At 18.2% G+C, this 22353-nt stretch overlaps 2 protein-coding genes and 1 non-coding gene across 8 annotated transcripts in view; all 3 read left to right on the forward strand.

Annotated features, from left to right (window-relative positions):
* Positions 1 to 1550: 1550 nt before the first annotated feature.
* LOC128959930 (uncharacterized) lies at positions 1551 to 2559 on the forward strand. The gene is made up of 2 exons (XM_054305966.1): positions 1551 to 2073; positions 2218 to 2559. The coding sequence occupies exons 1-2, from the start codon at positions 1851 to 1853 to the stop codon at positions 2460 to 2462; spliced, it is 468 nt and encodes a 155-aa protein (XP_054161941.1). The 5' UTR covers positions 1551 to 1850; the 3' UTR covers positions 2463 to 2559.
* Positions 2560 to 7666: 5107 nt separating this feature from the next.
* Trnah-gug (transfer RNA histidin (anticodon GUG)) lies at positions 7667 to 7738 on the forward strand. The gene has a single exon. It is a non-coding gene; the product is annotated as a tRNA-His (tRNA).
* A 736-nt stretch (positions 7739 to 8474) lies between these two features.
* LOC128960665 (nuclear factor 1 C-type-like) overlaps positions 8475 to 22353 on the forward strand; it is a 28720-nt gene continuing 14841 nt past the window's right edge. For all 6 annotated transcript variants that reach the window (XM_054306813.1, XM_054306810.1, XM_054306809.1 and 3 more), the window contains exons 1-2: positions 8475 to 8537; positions 21052 to 21182. The gene's annotated coding sequence lies outside the window, so the exon portion shown is untranslated. The remainder of the gene's footprint in view (positions 8538 to 21051; positions 21183 to 22353) is intronic.

Raw genomic sequence — 22353 nt, forward strand, 5'->3', positions numbered from 1 at the left:
ATGAGACTAGATTTTGAAAAAACGGGATTAATATTCCCGTCACGTCTTGTTTTGTATGATACCCGTCACGTCTTGATCATTGCTAAGACCAAGACGTGACAATATCTTGTTCAACAACACTAATACATATAAACTAATTTAAATGTTTATTAAAAGTTTTAATTTAAAACTATTATTACACATACATTATTATTAACCTAAATAATTATTAATAATTTAAGTGCTAGTAATTATTTAATTGTATTTCTTATTTATTAATATTAAAATACAATAAAATAAAATATTTGTTTATTCAGTTGTAATTTTATTGAGTATATATTTTTTATTAAACTAAACTTAAATGTAATTTACTGTGTTTATAGAAAACTACTCAAGGATGTTTTTTGTATTTTATAAAATATTAATATAATAAATTAATTAATTAAAATCATTCAATATTAATATTCTAGAAAAACACTTTTCCAATAAATACTATATAAATTTAACAAACATTTAATTGCATTAAACATTTCTCTTATATATTGATATTATGAACTCATAAATTGTCATTAAAAACAAATTGCTGTGTAATAATAATATTAAAACTTATATAAAAATGGTGTTAATTATTGTATTAACAAATTTAATATTTTATTAAATCTATGTAATATAAATATATTACTGTAAATATAATTTCTATAATTGTTTTCTTATAATATATATTTTTGGTTTTGAATTAACTCCCAGAAACCCAAAAGAGAGTGGTTTTATTTTAAGTTTATTAAAAACATTAATTAGTAATCATTGTTTTAATTGTATATATTTTAATCACTATTTAAAAACATTTAGATATATAGTAGATTTACTTAGATATATAGTATATTTTATTTTTTTTAATCACAAATATTATTCATTTCAAATATTTAACTTTAATAAAGAAATCTTTTAAATTAATTAACAATTGAATTTGTCTATTCATTTTATTAAATATTATAAATCATTTATATATATATATTATTTATATATAAAAATATTAATCAGAATTAATAATTACCGGTACTTTCTATTATTAATATTACATAAAAATATAATTCTATAAAATTATAACTCTGTAAACATAAGTTAATACTTTTATCAAAATATTAATGATTTTTCAAATATATTATTTTTCAATTGAATTGTAATATATTATTATTTAAATACTATAAACAACTACAAACAATTATTATGTATAATAACACAAAAAGATATTTATACAAACTTAAAGAAGATAACAGTATAAATCAAATTATAAAAAAAATTTACAATATTATAATTTAATTACTACTGTATAAAAACTAATTTTATAAAATAACTTATATAAATGTAAGGAAATGTATTTAAATATAGTATTAACAAAACTATGTCACAATTTAAAAATTGTTTTTCTGAATCACATTTTCATTTAATTATATATTAATATTTTATGTTTATAAAATATTACTAAAAACATATATATTACCTATTAAAGTAATATTTGTATAAATCAATAACATATTTTTCAATTCAAAATCATAATTGCAATCAAATGATACAGCAATAGTAGACTAATAATGTTAGTCATAAATTTGATGATAATGACAATTTATATATTTTGGTTATATTGCCCTAACATTGCTAATTTGTGATAAGACATCTGGGTAATATTCATGTAGTTGTATAATATAGTATATAAATATAGACACCACTATTGAATTATTAATTCTAGAAAAACATTTGTCATCCGATAAAATATACAATTATTTTATTTTACAATTTAAACACTTGTTTTCACTTGTCGTGTAAAGTTGTAAGAAAAAAGTTTCTAATATTTTAGCAAATTATTATCCAAAATGCAAAACACAACAATATTAAGTGCTATTGTGCTAATGGTGTTTACCATATATCTATGCGAATCGGCTAAAGTGATGCTTACGATAACATCAATGGATAATAAGTCCGATAGAAAAGTCAACTGTTCCTATGAATTAAACAATCAAACCGAGCATTTCAACAGTTTATTTGTGGACAAAGATAATCAAGTTTTCTACTCTATCGACAACAAAACATCTATCCGTATGAATATGAATATTACTAAAATTAAAATTTACTTAATATAGACAATCCATGTTAAAAAACTATATTTTATTAATTATATTATTTTTCCAACAACTACAAAAAAATTGTTTGTATATGTCTTTTATTATTAATATAAAATAGATCCAAATTTGACATCAGTATCTGGTATCAACAAAACAAATATAAAAATCTTAAGTCCCAATGTGTTTATCATCAATAATGTTAACAAAACCACTTCCGGTAAATATACGTGTGAAGTACGATACAACAACGGTCAAAAAGTATCCAAATCAGTTGACCTTAAGGTCAATGCCGGTTCAAACAATTTTGTGTCCGGGACATTGGCTCTAATATGCGCAGTTATGCTTATTGCTGTTAGCAAATAACTTATATGAAATCAATATGTAATTTTTGTTTTTTTAATTATGTGATTAATAATTTTTTTAATTTAACAAACAAGACAAATATTTTTTATATATAAATAATTTACGCAATTAAGTAATGAATCATCATTTTAATGTAATTTATATTATTATTTGTAAACAACTTAACTTTTACTATATTAAAATTATTATGAACTATAAAATACTGAAAATTACTATTTTAGAAAAATTACTTCATATTTCTATAAAATGATATATGATTTTAAAAATATTATACTTTATTTAAATAAAATTGCATATTATTTCAATTATTATTTAGATCTAATAATAAATATAAAATACACTATTTCTATTTGATATTTTTTATTGGCAATTTTTATTACAAATGTTATTGTATTTCGTAAGTATACTAAATATTTAAAATAAACAAATAAATAGATGTCAAAACACAAAATTATTATTTGTATAAAATAATAATTTGAACAATATGTTTATATAAATATTTATTTATAATACAAAATTAGTTATAACTTAAATATGTTGAAAATATTTTTCTAAAATTCAAGTAAACAATTAATTTGTATAACAATTGTCATTTTTATATGAATATGGTCTGATAATTGCAATAATATATTATGATTGAATACTTTCGTTGCATTTTTAGTAATACAGTACTTATTTATTTTGACATTTTGTGTTTCAAATAATTTTCAGAATATTCTATATTTAATATATTATTACTTTATATTAATCTAATGATTGCAAACATCTAACAACATGTATAGAATTTATATATTTATTTTTATATATTTTATTTCAATACCATATTTTAGTGAATCAGGTTATCTCATTTTCACTAACCGCCCTCAACCCAGTAATACAGACAATATTTTGGTTAATTGCAGTTATAAACTTAACCGCCGGGAAAATGAGTATTTTAGTAGTCTTAACATTACCAAAGATGGCTATTTAATATACAATTATGACAATAATACTTTATTAAGTATATTGAACTCAATTAATTTTTACCTTGTTGAAATATATTTTTGATTTATTTAGATCCAATATTTAGTCCAGTGCCGGGAGTGGATAATATTATAAAACAAGAACCGGGCGTTTTTGTCTTAAACGATATTAGTCGGACAACTGCTGGTCACTACTTGTGTACCGTTTATCTAACAAATGGCAAACACTTGATTTCGCGGGCGTTTCACTTGAAAGTTAATTTGCAAACTAAACCAGAAATTAAATCTAATTTAGATAAACAACAATATTCAGGTATTTTATTGCATTTTCAAAATAATTAAAATAATTAAATAATTAAACAAGCACATAATTCAGATGGTATTTATCATTATTGTCAATAATAACTTTTATTTTATTTTTTAAATAGATAAATTAAAAATATTACAATCTGGCATGTTTGGTTAAGTGATGCATGAATTAAAAAAATATTTAACTAAAAACTACTATAATATAATATGATAATATTTTATTATACAGAAACTGACATTGAAAATATAACATTATTAATTGAACCTGACAAAATAACACCTGATGTTAATATTACGTTAACTTGTGGTTATAATTTATCGATATCTGATTATAGATTTACTAAAATTTCATTGCTTAAAAATGGACAAACATTTTTTAGATATTACTCTGATAGTGATAGTAAACTATTTTATATATTTATTATGATAATACTTACTATAAAATATTAGTATATTTTAAAAATATCTTTAAATTGTTATCAACAGCTGATATGATGAGAATGTCAGGTGACGACCAATTTATCAATCAATTTGATGACAACAATTGGCCACAGCTTCGGGTGACAATCGTATCGCCCAATGAGTCGTCGACTGGAAATTATATATGTAGAGTGATATTCATGAATCAATCGCTTATCATATCTACCATTGATAGTAAAGCACAGTTATCACCAAACAGTGGTAGCATTTGGCTTAACATTAACAGCTTTTCTAAATATTTCCTCAGTTATATGTTAGCTATGTTTATGACTATATTTAAAAAATAATAATAAAATATTTAAATTATTGTAGTAATTTATTTGTTTAAATTGCAAATTTGTTAACACTCTTTTCTGTTATCATCAAATAAATTAAGTTTAAACTTTAAATTAAATATACTCTAAGTCAAAATTGAATACAGTTGTAGTAGTAGTAGTAGTAATAATAATAATAATAATAATAATAATAATAGTAATAATAATAATAATAATAGTAATAATAATAATAATAATATAATATTAAGCAATCATATTGAATATTAGTATTAATCCATTAGTAATTGTGATTATTTAGTTGACGTCAACAAATATTTTTTTATTCAATAATTTAATTAAATCTTTTAAGTGTACTATACTTATGTTTTTATTATATATATTTAAACAACAAGATAAACAAAATTAATATATTTGCATTTTAGATAAATAAAGATGAGACTTATGATGCAAATTGGTTATTATCATTATTACAGTATAATTACTGTATATTTAATTTCTTAATATTATTATGCTTTGAATATTAAGTTTAGTAACTTTACTAATTTATAAATTATTCAATTAGTTTTATATAAATTAAATAAAAATGAATTTTGATTTAAACGTAGCTATAATATTGTTAACTGTAAATTATGTACACTTAATAACAATTAAATCATTTTCAGTTCCACAATATTCTGATAAATCAATAGATTTTATACTTCAATGTATTTTTCAATTTAACGAAAAGATCGAGTATTTCGATATATTAACCATTTCTAAGGACAGACAAGAGTTTTATCGTTTGAATTATAATTGTATTAAAAATTAATTATTTATTTATTCATATTTTTTTAATATTTAATTTTCAAATAAATATAGATTATGTCAACTATTCGTCTATCGATGACATCGCTATTTCTAATATCAAACCGCTATCAAAGCCGGGATCTCTACAATTGACTAATGTGTCCGACAAATATGGCGGTACCTATACTTGCTATTGTCAGACAAAAGATAATTATGGTATTAAACTGAGTAATTCATCGGTCGATAAATATGTGTTTCCCAATGAAAAACTATTTAAAGATAATTCAACCAATATTTCCAATCAACTGAGTTTCGATTTGTGTCTTATAATTATATTATTTAAATTAATTACTGTATTTAATTCATTGTGAATCTTATTTTGTAAAATTATTTTTATTAAAGTTCACATAAATTAAAATAATTTTACCAATAGTAATTTATATCTTAATTTAATGTTTAAACCCTAATACTATAATTATTAGAAAATATATTTATATTATATTTTAGTAAATATTTTGCAAATGTCTTGCATTTATTTAAATTTGCGTTTATATAAAATTAAATATTGTATAAAAATTATCTCTATTTAAAAAATTAAAACTTTTATTTTAATATTTAGAATCAAATTAGTATTTATTATTATATCTTTAAACGTACTATTCTACTATATAAAGTAAAATATTTGATAGTAAATCAATTAAGTATATATTATGTAATATATCATATATTGCTTAGAAATAATTAAATAAATATTGATATCGATTGTATAATTGACAAAAATGTTTATTCAATAGACTATATACTAAATACATATTATTTTTGCTGTTTTTGTCCCAAAACCACGTTTTGTCACATTTTGTAAGATGTTGTCCGTCTTTTGTTAATAAATTGCATATAAATTACAAAAATTTATTTAATTTTAGAATTTTTCTGTTAATATTACTAATAATTAATTCTAATGAGAAATTTTCTAAAATTAAATAATTTTTATATATTGTAAATGAAATTTATAAACAATTAATGCGAGATCTTGTAAAAAATAAATTACCGTAACTATTAATAGTTAATATTAGCTATAATTTATTATAACTTTTAATTATTACATTTATTTTATTTAATATTCATTATAATTAAAAAATATATTTAAATAAAATTTATAATTAAAAAATTATTATTAATTATTTCTAATTCTTACTAATTATTATTTATTATTTGTAACAATTCTGTTACAACAAACTTGTATATAAAATATGGTTTTTACGAAATCAACAAATGATATAAAATTGATATACAATTTAAATTATATACAATACTGTATTTGTTGATCATGTGGTATACGCGTCATATACACGTCATTCATACATATAATACATATACTTTAATACAATCAAAGAAAAATAAACCAATCAAATCGTGTGTACGACTCCTCCAATAATGCAATGTATGCAATGAGTAGATAGCGTTGTCATAATTAAAATAAAAATGTAGTTATAAATAACTAAGTTCTTTAAAATAAAATTTCTTAAAATTATAATTTTATAATGTATTTCAATTGATTATATGTTACTAATGTCGTTCATAGTTCACAAAACAATTATTAAGTTATATTTTTTCCGATATTCAACTTTAAAGTCGAAAGTCAAAAATTTTAAATTAACGTTATTTATAAATATGATACATAATTTCAATGTAATTTTTAATGTAGATAACATATCTTAAATCGAAATTTCATTAAATATAATAGTTTTTGAGATAATGAGCTTCTAGGTCTAAAATCGAAATTTATCAATACTTTGAGTACCCTAAATCTTATTTCAATGTAGTTTGTAAAAAATTGGTAATAAAAAAATCATAAAATATCTTTTATCAATTATCATGAATATTTTAATATCAATATTTATTTTTGTCTGTTTTTCTTTATTTTTGATTTTCATTTTAGAAATGCCTTTTCATGTAAATGCACTAACTATGAAATACCCATAAATATAATGAACGCATTACCTCTGTGTGCTAATGCAGTCGTATAAGTATTATAGATATTGTATATAACAGTGATAAAAGTTAAGTGTTATCATGATAATTTTTCATTTATTTATCAGATATCATTTATGGCATATATAACATTAAATATTATACATATATATCATTATTAATTTTTGTTGGAAAAATTTAATTAAAACTTTTACAACTTTATATTAAACTACAAGTAATATTATTTTGTACTAGTTTATGTGTATGTTTAAATTTTATCCAGGATCTTTACATAAATTATTATAAAAATATTTTTTTTAGTATTTGTAACTTGTATTTGTATCACTGTATTTGTAACTTATATACTATATAATATATCATTGCATTTAAAAGCATAAGTATTCAAATGGTTAAGCATCGAGTCGTGATCGTATAGTGGTTAGTACCTTGCGTTGTGGCCGCAATAACCCAGGTTCGAATCCTGGTCACGACACAGTAATTTTTGTTTTTTTGACAATATTTTCAATAATTTTTTTTCGATAATTCAATGATTTGTGTTTATATACTCTCATTCGGGATGAAGAGAGATATAAGAGAGAAAGAGAGAGACAGTATTAAGTGAGTCGCGTGAGAGTCCAGTTTGTTTGTGTGTGTGTTTGAGAGAGAGAGAGAGTATGAGAGAGAATTGCCATCAACTAGTGATATATATTTATATATTATACATATATATATACAAACACTATATCTTTAAATACACACATAAACTAGTGATGTATGAAAACATGTGTTTTGTGTCGACTTTTATTCCTCAGTTTCATAGGTCTCTCTCATTCACTGATAATTGTGTTTGAAATATACACTCAATATTATAACCCAATGTATACAACAGTTAACTTAATAATATACAGTAATGTCGAGAGAGAGAGAAGTGTGTGATTATATAATCATTATTTTTTCAAATAACAACATATATTATTCATAGTGTTTGTATTTTTTATTATTGTTTAAGTTATTTTAAATATTTTTAATAATAATTTATTCGTGATTTTTTTTATATATAAAATTATAATATAATACAAAGTTTTTGTTCATAATATAAATTTATAAGTAGTGATATAAATAAGTTAAGTTAAGTTATTTTATTATTGTTATTATTTTTTGTTCAATTCATCGCGAGATAATTATACATTGTATATATATTTTTTAAATATATAACTTAAATTATCAATGTTATTTTTATAATATGGCTAATAATACTAACAAGTTTTCCAATGATTTAAAATAACAAATAAGTAAGTATTAAACAATTTTTTTTATTTATATTGCAATAAATTAATTTTACGAGTCATTTGTTTATAAATCATATTTATTATTATTTTTTATTATTTCTATTTTGGAATAATATTTTTTTAAAATATAGTAAAAATATCAAATTTGACTAAATATTAAATATTTATGTAAATTAAACGACAACTGTTTTACATGTATTTAGTAATAGTGAGGGTAATTGAGGTCAGGCTTTGCTATGAAAATGTATTTAGTTTGACATAAGTCTCATCTGCTTTCTCTCTCTCTCTCTCTCTCTCTCTCTCTCTCTCTCTCTCTTTCTCTTTATTTATTTATTTATTTATTTATTTATTTATTTATTTATTTATTTTATTTTATTTGTTTATATTTAATTTTTTTTATAAATTTAATTTACTATGTTTATTATATTTAACAAACTTTACAATTTTATTAAATGCATATATTTTTTAATTTATGTATTTTGCATTACTTGTATTTTAGACTTTTAATTAAGAAATTATGTAATAAATCTAAAATAGACTATAATTTGTTACAACAAAATCTAATATAAATATTAAATACATATAAAAAGCATGTGTTTGTGTCCTCATTGAAGACATTGGCATCAAAAAACTCGGTGCAAAAGCCATGAATTATATAACTTTTATTTGTTTATAAACTTCATTAGTTAGAGACTATCTGATTGATAGAAAATAACAAAGAACTTATAGTCTATCAAAATGTAATGTAATTTTAATATAAAGTTTGCTATTTATAAGTTATAGCAGACATATTAATAAAAACTATTTTATGATTTGTTATTGTTATACAATAATAATATATATATATAAATGAAAGACAATCACTTTGTAATGTAATATAAATACATATATAATGTTTTAGTAGAGTGTCATGTGATGGCAAACAAAGTGAAATTATAATTTACTAAATATTATTTTTAATGCTATTAGTAATAATAATTATAATGATTTATATACTGTATTTAATTTTTAAAAGGACAAATGTTTTATTATATATATATATAACAAAGGCATTGTATTAAATTACCAAGCTCATTTTGCTTAATATTGCATTTATTATAATTAGTTTTAGCAATCATTTTTCACATTAACATTATATTGAGAAAACATGTGCTTCTAATTGCCCATTGCTGTTAAGTATACATTATGTACTATACTATTATATTTAATATACAGTAATACAATTTAATTTATAATTAATATATTTAAATTTGAATATTTATTACCATTAGCAAGATATATTTCTAGAAAATATGACATTTAATCAATATATTTATATATAAAAACAATTACATATGTTTACATTTATTTTATTTATATTGTATTTAATAATAATATTTTATAATTTATTAATTGTCATACAATATACTATAAATATATGCGAAAAAATTAAATCTTAGGTTAAGAGTAGTAGCGTTTTGGTGACACCTCTTAGCTTTAATTATGCTATGAAATGAACTTATAATCGTTTAAATTAATAATCACACATTGAATGACATTTAATATTATGTTTAAATTTATTTTTTTATATAGTATTTTAATACAATAATATAATTATTTTCATTTCATTATTATATTATTACAGTATTTTTACTTAAAAGTGGATTTTGATTGCTTATTATAATAATTATTTTATTATTATTAGTATTATTTGATTCTAAATTGTTACTGATAAGTTATCATTAGCTATTTTGCCTGGATACTATCAATTTTTTTATAATTAATAATATTTTTTGTTATACAATTGAAAAAATATTTATTCATTATAAAAGCGTGTAAAACAACAATGATTTAATATTTATTTTTTATTTACTTATAAAATTTACAATAATTTTTTAATTTAGGCTAATTGTAGTAATTTATTATAAAATGGATTTTATTTATGTTTTTATAATATAAAATAATAAGCATTTATTTAATAATTTTTTTTATTGTTATCCAGTATACAGTATAATCAATATATGGCATAAGGACATAACAAATATGACAAAATTGAATATTTAAAATTAATTATTATTATATTGTGCATTGTTTTATATTTTATTAATAATAAGAAATATAAATTGTATCATAATATATATATATATTACATAAAACATATTTATAAATAATTAAATTTTCGTGTTTAATAAATAGAAAAAACTAATGAAATTTGTGGCAAATAAATCGGGAATTCCCTTATGTTAGACATATAAAGTATATCGCAATAAATAACAGTAACTAAACACATACTGTTGTAAAAATTATATTCAATTTATATATACTTTATATATTTATATAAAATTGTGTTGTTTTGTGAGTATTTGTATTTACAATATATCAACAATTATGGTGTGAGGTATAGGGATAGCACAAGACATAGTGTGTGTGTGTTATTCAATGGCCTTCAAGTTAATCGTTGAAAGCCTTGATAAGAGGTCTTATTTTTCCTAACATTTGCTTTTAAAACACTTTTCACTCACACATACTTAGCTCTCTCTCTCTCTCTCTCTCTCTCTCTCTCTCTCTCTCTCTCTCTCTCTCTAAACTCTTTTATTTTATTAAGTATATGACAAAAATTTTGAGAATATTGTTGTTATACATTAATTTTAAACAATTATAAATATTTTTTTTTAATTTAAATTACTTTTAAAAATTATTTATAAATTTAAATTTTAGATATCTATTATGATTAATTATTTAATAATATACTGTATGTCTATCTATCATATAATTATACTCTCAATTTTAGTATTTTATTTATTTATAAGTTATAATAAGTACATTAAAATTAATTTATAAAGATTTCAATAAATTGTTTTTATTCAATAGATTGCGTTACGATATTGCGTTATACAATCATTTATACAGTAAAAACTTTTTTAATAATAGATGAATAAAAACATTTACTTATATTATTTTTATAGTGTTGATCAAATTTGTATTAATTAAATTGTATTATTGCTATTGTAATATTATTTATAACTAATACTGTTTAAAAATAGCATTGTCATCACATAATTTTGCAATTCTATACATTTATGTGAATTTAAAATAAATGTTGGGACAATTATAGTATTTTAAACAATTTATTAATAACCACATATTATTATATAATTTTTAATTGTAGATAATTGATTTTTTCAAAAATTATGCTATAAACTTAAAATTTATATTATATTATATATTTATTTGATCAATATTTACATATTTATAATAATATTTTTCATTTAACTATATTATGTGTTTTTAGCATAAATAATTATTTTATCAACTATTAATTTTTTATTTTAAAAATGTTAATGATTGATATTATTACATGTTTATAATATATAAATTATAATTATCAAATTAAAAGCAATTGTGAAATCATTGATACCATTATTAAAAGCCCTGTTATGTTATGCACTCACTTAAGAAGTTAAATCACATATACCTACAATCATATCTTTTTTATATTTTATTAAAACTATACGTATTAATAATTTTTATCAGTAAAAATAGTATTATCTTATTAATAATTTAATATTTTTGATAATTTTTATTTACTAAATTAAATGCCATTTGCCTTATAATTTTAATACTTAAAAATAAATTAATATGTTTTAATTTAATCACAATTATGTTTAAATATAATACACGTGTATTTCGTGTATAAAATAAATAGTTTTAAAAAATAAATGAAAAGTTTTTTTCAATTGATTAATAAAACCAAACAAAACATGACATAACTTGTAGTCCAAGTGCTCTCTCTCTCTCTCTCTCTCTCACACTCTTTCTCACTCTCTCTCACTCTCTCTCTCTCTCACTCACTCACTCACTATTCACTCAATTTACTCACTTTTCTCAATAGCGATAATAGTGTTGTCTCGTGAGCTCACTTTAAGACAACAATTTTTATTTTATTATAAACCTCTTTATACTTTATAAGCAAAATCATTGGTATAATTAATCATTAAAAATAGTGTGCAATAATTATAACTAATCAGTAGTTATAATCAGTTAATATATTTATATTTTTTCTCTCTTGAATGTCATTAAACATAATAAACACGACTACTGTGTGTATACAAGTGTTGTCATCAATAATATGTTACACAGTCTTGACTTTTGATCGCTGAGAAAACCCCTCCGAAAAAAATGTTTGTTTAAATAATAATCAATTCAATTGACTCTTTTGCTGGTCTCTTATCTCAATATGTTTATCATTAATGACAATCTGTATATTAAAATGTAAACGATTTCATAAAAGCAACATTAAAAACATTAACTTTAATATACAGTAATATAGTTATTTAATATTATAAAAAGACATATGACTTTTTATATATTACACTAATTTTATATTGAATTTTAAAATTATTATTATTATAAAGATTGACAATATTCTAGTATCTATTTTATAGTAAAGTAATCTAGCATATTAATTTTTGTACATTAAAATTTAATAGATTATGTTAATAATATTATTATGTTTTTATTTTATTATTAAAATTAATATTTAAAAATTTATTATTTAAATAAATAATATGAAGTATTTTAAAGTGTATGCAATTTTTAACATTTTCTCAAAACCCCCACAAGATTAGAAATTTAAAAAACCTTGACACTCAATAAATAACATTTTTATTAATTAAAATTGTTATTTTATAAATATATGTATTGTTTTATCTTTGTAAAAAATGTAACCTCAATGTTGTTTTTTGTTATAAATAAAAATAAATATAATTTTTATATTATTAATTTCTTTTTAAAAAAAATTATAAATTTAGCTGTGTAAGCATAAAACTATATAATCGAAACATTTAAATATTTTGTTTTATTTAAATTAGTCTATCTAAATGTTTAATTTTAGTTTAAACCAGATTATATTATCAAAAATAATATCAAAGTGGTTATAATCTAAATTTACTAAAATAAATATTAATATTTAAAATTTGTAATATTTTTTTTGTTTTGTAATATTTTTTAATATTGATTGTTAAGATATTCCTTAAAGCTATGCACGTATAAATTGATTATTGAAATTATTTATTATTGATATTGTTTTATAATATATTTTTTATTATTTATGAAATATTAGTCGTAAATACTGTACATATTAAACAATGACTTATTTAAGTTTAATAAAATTTAGTACTAATGTTTTTTAAAATACAGTATAAATAAAAATATACTTGCAGGTTAAAATAAAATAAAATTATTAATATTTTAAAACTATCAGACAATAAAAATTTATTACACTATGTGCATTTTAATTTATTTTATTAAAAAAATTAATTTTATTATATTATATTTTTAATAAATTGTATTTCATAATAACTTAACTAAATTTAGTCAATATTGCTTAAAAATAACATTTAATTTTTAAAAAATAAACAATATTTGGTAAATACTAAAATACATATAATATTATATGTAAGATTCGAGTAGGATCTGGGTAAACTTTTTATTTTCAAACAATATTACTGTTTTTAGTTAACAAATTTTATTTTAATTGAAATTAACAGTAAATTGCCTAATAAACTTTAATGGATTAAGTTGTAAATTAATAAGTTTTTTATTATTACATTTATTTAAAATTAAAATAAATGAATGCTTATTAAAGTAAATTTAAGACTTAAATTTTATTTATAAAGAAAGATAAAAAATCCTTGAAAAATATTATTTTTGATATAAAAATATTGTTTTATATATTATTTGTTTGTTTCCTAATAACATGATTTGCATATTAAACAAGATTTACAATTTTTAATAACTTATTTTATGCAATTTATGAGTTTTTCTTACAACAAAAATTATATAGATTATTTATAGTTTTTATATAATATAACTATCATTATTTTTATACGTTATATAAATTTATATATTTTAAAATATTATAACAATATTAATTTATAAATTTAATACTAATTTTAATTTTAAAAAATTACTAAAATAAAAGTAGCGTTAGTTATTAATAATAGTTAATAATATTAAAAAGTAAATTATAATTTTTTAATATTAAAAAAGTTGATTCCATTTAAATACTCTATAAATATAAAGCAAATATTTTTAGTGAAACTAATTAACAATAATCTCAGACATCATTTAAGGCCTTCATTGATATATCCTGCGGTCAAATGTAATAAATAAACCGTTAATTTTTAGTTGTTTTGTTGATGACCTCTAATGAGTCCTTATCTGATACGAAATACAATTTTTGTTTATACTTTTTTAATGTAAATTTTTTTTGAATTACTTTACTATTGAATATTTTTTTATAGTAATATTAATGATATCTTTTATTATAACAAATATATTACTTATTAAATAAAAATTATAATTGTTTATAGATAAATATATAAATTAATTTTATTGCAACTTTTTAAAATAGTATTTTTGCATTTTTATTTGATGACAAAAATAATATTAAAATAAATATTTTCTTTATTAAAATATAGTTATATTTTCATTTTTTTAAATATCATGCTATAAATTTATATAATTATTAAGTTTTGTTAACACTTTCAATATTTTATTCATTATAAATTGATTGATTAAAATTTTATTATTATTACAGACACATAATTACATTATAAATATTGGTTTTATTTATTTTTTATTTTAGTTTTTATAGTATTTATTTTGTATATTAATTTAAATATATTTGTTTTGACTATAACGAAAATATTGTTATTATTTACTATACATATTTTTAATTATCATTTTTATGTTTCAAATGGTCAGAATAATAAAATATTTATTAATTTTATATAAAAAATTATATATTTATATTAAGTAATTTAATTATTTTATTCATTGTACTTTATTTAATTTTCAGTAACACGTAAAACAATTGAAAATATTTTGAAAAATATATTTATATTATTTTCTTAAAGACTAACTTTACTAAAGTTAGAAAAAAAATATTTCTTTAATTTCTATATAATATAAAATAAATTTATATTGGTAAGTATCAAATATATAAATTATTTGATGTATTGATTTATTGCATTAATATTAGATATTTTTAAATGTTTACAATATATTAATGTTAAACAATAATTAAAGGAAAATGACATACAATATGAAAATATTTGGTAAAATTTCTATATAAATATTTTTGGATAAATTTGCAAATGACGTCCACAGTTATAGGATAGTAAAGTATAATTTGTTTTGAGAGTACAAACTATGTAAAAAATTTACCATTTTATTATTATTATTATTATTATTATTATTATTATTATTATTATTATTATTATTATTATTATTATTATTATTATTATTATTATTATTATTATTATTATTATTATTATTATTATTATTATTATAATTATAAGATTAGTTAAATATTAGTTTAGCAGAACATATAAATAACTTTATTGGACGTCCTATTAGGTACATTATCTCAAATAAACACATTTATGGTATTACTTTGATATTTTTATTTGATTATTATATACTGTATATATGGAAAGCTTAGGCATTTATATCTATGAATCACATGTTTTCAGATGCTATTATAAAAAATATTTTGTTTTTTATATAAATTAATTTTATAAGAAACTTGTTTACAATTATTAATATTATTTGCTTGTTTTATATATTAATTTTTTAACTATCATATAATCAGAAAAAATAGTTTTCCCATTTTTTTTATTTATTATTATTAATAATAATAAATGGCTATTTATTATCACTTTTAAATATTTTATGATTTAAATACTATCTTATTGTGTTTTTATTAAATAAATTAAATAATTAAATGTCATTTAATAGAATTCGTGATTATTTTGATTAAATTTAAGCAAAAATTTTTATTTAATTTTAAATATATTTTGATGAAAATCGTGATTCAATTACTCAAAACAATTATTACACAAATAACATTTATTAATTATATTTTAATTCAAGTAATAGTATTTTTTCAAAACTACAATTAATATATTTTTAAAAACAAACATTTAATTACATATTCTATATTATTATTAAAACATTTGTTACAACTATAGTATAAAATAATATATTATAAAATATAAATTTTATTTCTAGAAATAACTAGTATTTACGTTAAAATATTAAATGTAGGTTTTATTTAAGTTATTATTATTATTACTAAATATAGTGTTTGTGTAATAAATAATATGCAAATAATTTATCAAGGTTAATGTAAAAACATAGCTAATTGAATATTTGTGTTACACATTTCACTATTAAACACATTATTGGGGTTCGACTGTATTCATGTCTCAAACACTCAAATTATTACTAATAATATCCTTAACTAACTCACTCACTCACTCTCACTCTTTTATAATCAAATTTGAAGGTTTTTTGATTATAATATTTATATTTATTAACAAAAAAAAAATAATAACAAATAACTGCTTTAATTGAATTTGCATTTCACACGATTTGATAACAAATAGTTTTTCTCTGGTTTTCAAGTTTGAGGAAAAAGACATTTTTTTTATATCTGCATTAAAAGTTTTTTAAAAATATAAAAATAATTTTATATTAATATATATGATATTTTTTGATTGGATTTCTTGTTCATAATTAAAATGTGATCAATTAGTTATTTTGATTTAAATCAAAAAGCTATTTTTATTACAAACACAAAATTATAATAGTTTTTTAAAAATATTATTAAATAAAAATAAATTATGATTTATTGATAATATAGGATAATATTATTAATGTCATTGTTAGAAAATAAAATTAATAATATAAATTATTATAAAATGATATAAGTAATGAAATAAGTAAAATAAAATTATGAACAAAATTAGATAAAATGTTTTTAATCTATATATCAAAATTTTTTTATGTTATTTATGTTTTCATATTTCTTATCAATTTTTGACGCAAATCTTAACCAAATATTTATTAATAATTTGTAAAGAATATAATCTTTTGTTAATAATATTTATGATTATTATAATACTGACAATTTGGTTAATACAATATTTTTTTCAATGTTAAAATTGTGACATTAATTCATTATCAAATATATATTAAATATACAATATAACTTTTTATATAATAGTTTGTTTCATTAACATATAAATTATTTGTTTGATTGATATCATATTTTGAATATAAAATATTAATAATTTTAATCTAAAATTTAATACAAATAAAAAATTTAAATTAAATTATATAAATAAAAATTATTATACTAACTATTTTATATTTTGTAAGCATAGCGTGACTTATGACTATATGCTAAACAATTACATTTTATGATTTATTTTAAATTAAATGATTAATTAAAACAAAATTTTATAAAATTTTTGTTTTATCGAAAGTTTTAATATACTATTGTTTTATAAAGGACACATACATATAAGTAAATTAAGTGGTTTATAGATATAATCCACTTTTTAAAACAAAAATATTTTTAGTTATTTGTCCAAAACTATTTGAATACATTATTTGATATGTTATGAAATTAATTTATTTATATTTAATAATTAAATTTTTATTTTCATGTGATTTTATATGTAATATTTTTTATAATAGTTAATATAAAATAATAACAAAATGATATTTTATAAACAAAAATTAATTAAATTTGTAGTTTGAATATGAATTTTAATTGAATAATATCTAAATATTTTTTATTATAATAAATGTTTCTAACAATAATTTGACATTTATTTTGTTACTAATATTTCATAGAACTTCATATTTTTATTAAATAAAAAAATTCCACAATATATTTATTGTAATTAATTAAAATTTTATTTTTTATTTTATTATAAAATAATAATAATATTTAAATAATACAGTATATAGAAGATAAAATAAAATTTAAGCTATTGTTAAATAAATAAATAAATAAATTAGTTAAACTTAATACTGTTTAAAGTGTATTAATTTTGAGCACTTAAATAACTTACTAAACTTATACTGTAATTATAAATAGAAATATTTTATATTTAAATATAAATTTTATTTATTAAACTTTTTATTATTTTTATAATTTTCATCTTAACGACGAAAACTTTCTAGTTTTAACAATTGTTAACTTAGATTGATATCAAATTTAATTAAAAATTTTGTTATTTTATTTTGATAATTTACAAAATATTAAAAATTAAATCATATAGTAAATAAAAACAATAAAAGTATAAATTTTAAATAACTCGTATATAAACTAATAAATTAAGAATAAATGATAAATTATAAAAACTTTATTATTAAAATCTATATATAAGTTGACACACAAAACAAATCAAAGCTCATGTATGTGTAGTGATGTCAGGTCCTAAAATCATGTTCAGTACTGAGAGTTTAAAAACTAAAAATACTGAGCCATCCATATGTTCCCATCTCACACATCCCATACATATACAGCATATTCAGTACATTGAAAAATATACGCATCACATCATCCCTAACCTCATCTCATGGCATATACGTCCCAAAAGCACATAACAGCCAACCGTTTAATGAAAGCAAACTTATTTTGGATAAAAATACTTTTACTTATAGCATCACTCAAACACACACACATATGCACACACTTATGTTATCAATGCTCCCAATCCCAGCCCAATCCCGATCCCAAACAACTCATAATTGTTTTGTACGCATGGCTTATATGATGCAAATGATGTCTTAAGACGACTTTTCATAACATCTTTATGTCTATCAAAACAAAAAACTACACAAAAATTGTTGATTTATATTAATATTATTATAGGAGAAGTCCACTCCATTGATGTCTAATTCAATTGTTTCTTATTTTTTGATTTACATATAAAATATTATTATTTATTTGTTTTGATTTGACAAACCTATAGTTCAATTATGTGAACAAAATTTGTTGTTTCATGTGATTCATTATTTATGTTTTAGTTGTTTTAAATTAACTACAATATTTATTTTAATTAAATTAAATAGAAATAATTTTTTTAATTTGTGTTTTAGTGTACAGTGTATTTTAATACATTTTCAAATTGTAATCAATTTTGTATATATGCCCTACTTATAAAACGTGTGTTTTCTAATATTATTTATATTAATTATTGTTTAATGAAACACATTTATATTTAGTTATGTGTTAGTTTATACTATATAATATATATAGAATTGATTATATTGTGTAAGATTATTTTGTTATTTTACTTTTATTTATTTTAAAACTTGACCAGATAAATTTATATTACTAATTTATTTTTATATAAGTTTTAATGAGTTTTATTTTTTAACTTTAATCAATTAATCAATGTAAAAAAGTTAATATTTGTAATAATTTTGCTTAATATTTATATGATTATAATTAGTTTTTAAACATAATATTCATCACAAATCTATACTTATAAATAATTATCAAAAAAAAACTTTGAAATACCAGTGATTACTATTTCGTGATTTAAAACAATTTGCTGATAATCTATACCTCATTGAATATAACACTTGTTTTATTTATAAGTTTATCCCATCATATAATTGATTAATAGCTTAACTCATCAGTAATTATTACAAAAATAGTTTTTTAATTTCTATAATAAAATAATTTGCAAAAACATTACTGATTTTATTTTAACACTTATTTAGTGAAACCTAATTTAATTATCCTTTTGTTTTAACACATAATTAATTGTCTTTAATTTTATTTTCTTATTTTAATTTTCTTAGATTGTTTAAATTTTTATTTTAATATTTCGTCATTTTATGGCACAAAATAATATTAAATTTTTATAAAATTTGAATAAAATAATTTTTTTTAATATTACTTTAAGTGTTAATGAAATAAATTACAAATTGTTTGTAATTCATAATTTATATGAGAAAATCTTATTTTATTTAACACTTTTTTGTATTTTTACTTTTGTTATAATATTATGTTGTAATTTATGTGTGATTTACACAAAATATTAATTACATATTAAGAGCCTTATAATTGAATTAAAATTATACGTTTTTTTACTTTTAATTTTATTTTACAAAAATTAAACCATAATTACTTTAACGTAAATATAAAGTTTGTTTTTCAATCAGCAAATGCTTGATATTGTTTGAAATAAATTATTTAATGTGAGTCATGAAATAAATTTCAAGATTAGGGAAAGAAATACAACGATTTTTAAAGCTTTAAAAAACATTTTTAATTTATAATTCAATAGATAATTATCAATAAACAAAAAATTTTAAAAGTGAGAGAAAAGGCATTTGATTTCAATAATACTTCTAAAAAGTTATTAATTTTTATTCACATTTACTGTTTACACGTTTTGTTTGAATTTTTCTAAACTTATGCTTAGTTTGAATAAAATATAAATTATTCATAATATTAAAATAAATTATTTATTTATTTTAAATATACTATAACTAATTTAAAATGTAGTAAACATTTTTTCTTTTATAAGTGAAATTTATAATTAATTTTTTAAAATTTAGATTATACATTATGCTTTGATTGTTATAATTGTTATATAAATGTTATATAATTAAAGTTTGTGTTTATATAATTGAATATAATTATTATTTTTTAATTGTTTAGATATTCACAAGAGATCAGACATTAGACGTTTGTTTACATTAAGATTTTAATTGTGTTTTAACACATATATACTGTATATTGCATTATAACTTTAAGCAAACTATTGGAAATTATTTAACATGCGTTTCACAGTAAGTTTAATATATATATGATTTTTATTTATTAAATTATTATTTTTAAAATTTTATAGCTAAATATTTTTAAATAACACTTATAGCAAATATAATATATTGTTAAATTTACATTGGTGACATTTTTTGAAAACTTTTTGCAATATAAGTTGCAATAGTATTTTAAGTCAAATAAATTATGTTTAAATGTTATACTTACATAGTTATTTTCTGTATATACAAAATATACAGTGTAAGTTAATTAATTGTTTATCAAAAAAATAAATATTATTTATTTGGTTTAAAATTTACACAACTATTACATAAATTATATACCATAAAAATAAATGTATTGATTTACATCACTAATTCATTAATTATTTTATTACACTTTTTTCTAATAATTTATTAAAATATTAAATATAGTTTATTTTAAATAGAAAAATAAGCAAAAAAAGGTCATTTAATTATAATAAAAACTGAGTGAATGTCACAAAAAATCACTCATTTGAATCATCATTTATTAGTCAAAAGATTTAAATAATAATAATACCAGTAATAGATAAATTGATAGATAGATAGATAAATATAAATTTTAACTCTTTTTCTTTGTTTATAACCTAAAACTTATGTTGACTTTTGAGTACAGATCCATCACTAATTAATCTCAATTAACATATTTTTGATGTTTAGCCAAACAATATCGACTATTTTCGATGTATTTTCTTGTTTTTTATGATCATTAATATTTTTTTCACTACTTGGGTCATATCATATGCCTTTTTATAATCAGATCTAAAAATAATATAACCCTTTATTTGGTTTCTGTATTATTATTAATGATAGTGTTAAATATTAGTGTATATGAGTTATAAATGTATTTTATCAAATTTATTTTGCCTAACAATATATCTCAAAGTTTTTTTAAACTTAGATAACTTTAAAAGATAAATGCATTTTAATGTTTGTACACTTTAATCTTTAATTTAAAACTATAATAGTTTTTATAGTACTTTTGAAAAGTTGTATTAATAGTTCCAATAAATTTTTATAAAAAAAATGTCAAAAAAATTTAACATAAAATAATTTTAGATACAGTATTATATGTACTTTATATTGTATAAAAAATAATCTATAAATTTCATATATTACAGTTTATATATCGTATTTTTTATGTTTAGTATTATTATTC

The sequence above is a fragment of the Oppia nitens genome, unplaced genomic scaffold, assembly GCF_028296485.1.
Source record: "Oppia nitens isolate AA-2021 unplaced genomic scaffold, nextdenovo-longstitch-racon4-pilon3 scaffold4_pilon_pilon_pilon, whole genome shotgun sequence".
NCBI classification, from domain to species: Eukaryota; Metazoa; Arthropoda; class Arachnida; order Sarcoptiformes; family Oppiidae; genus Oppia; species Oppia nitens.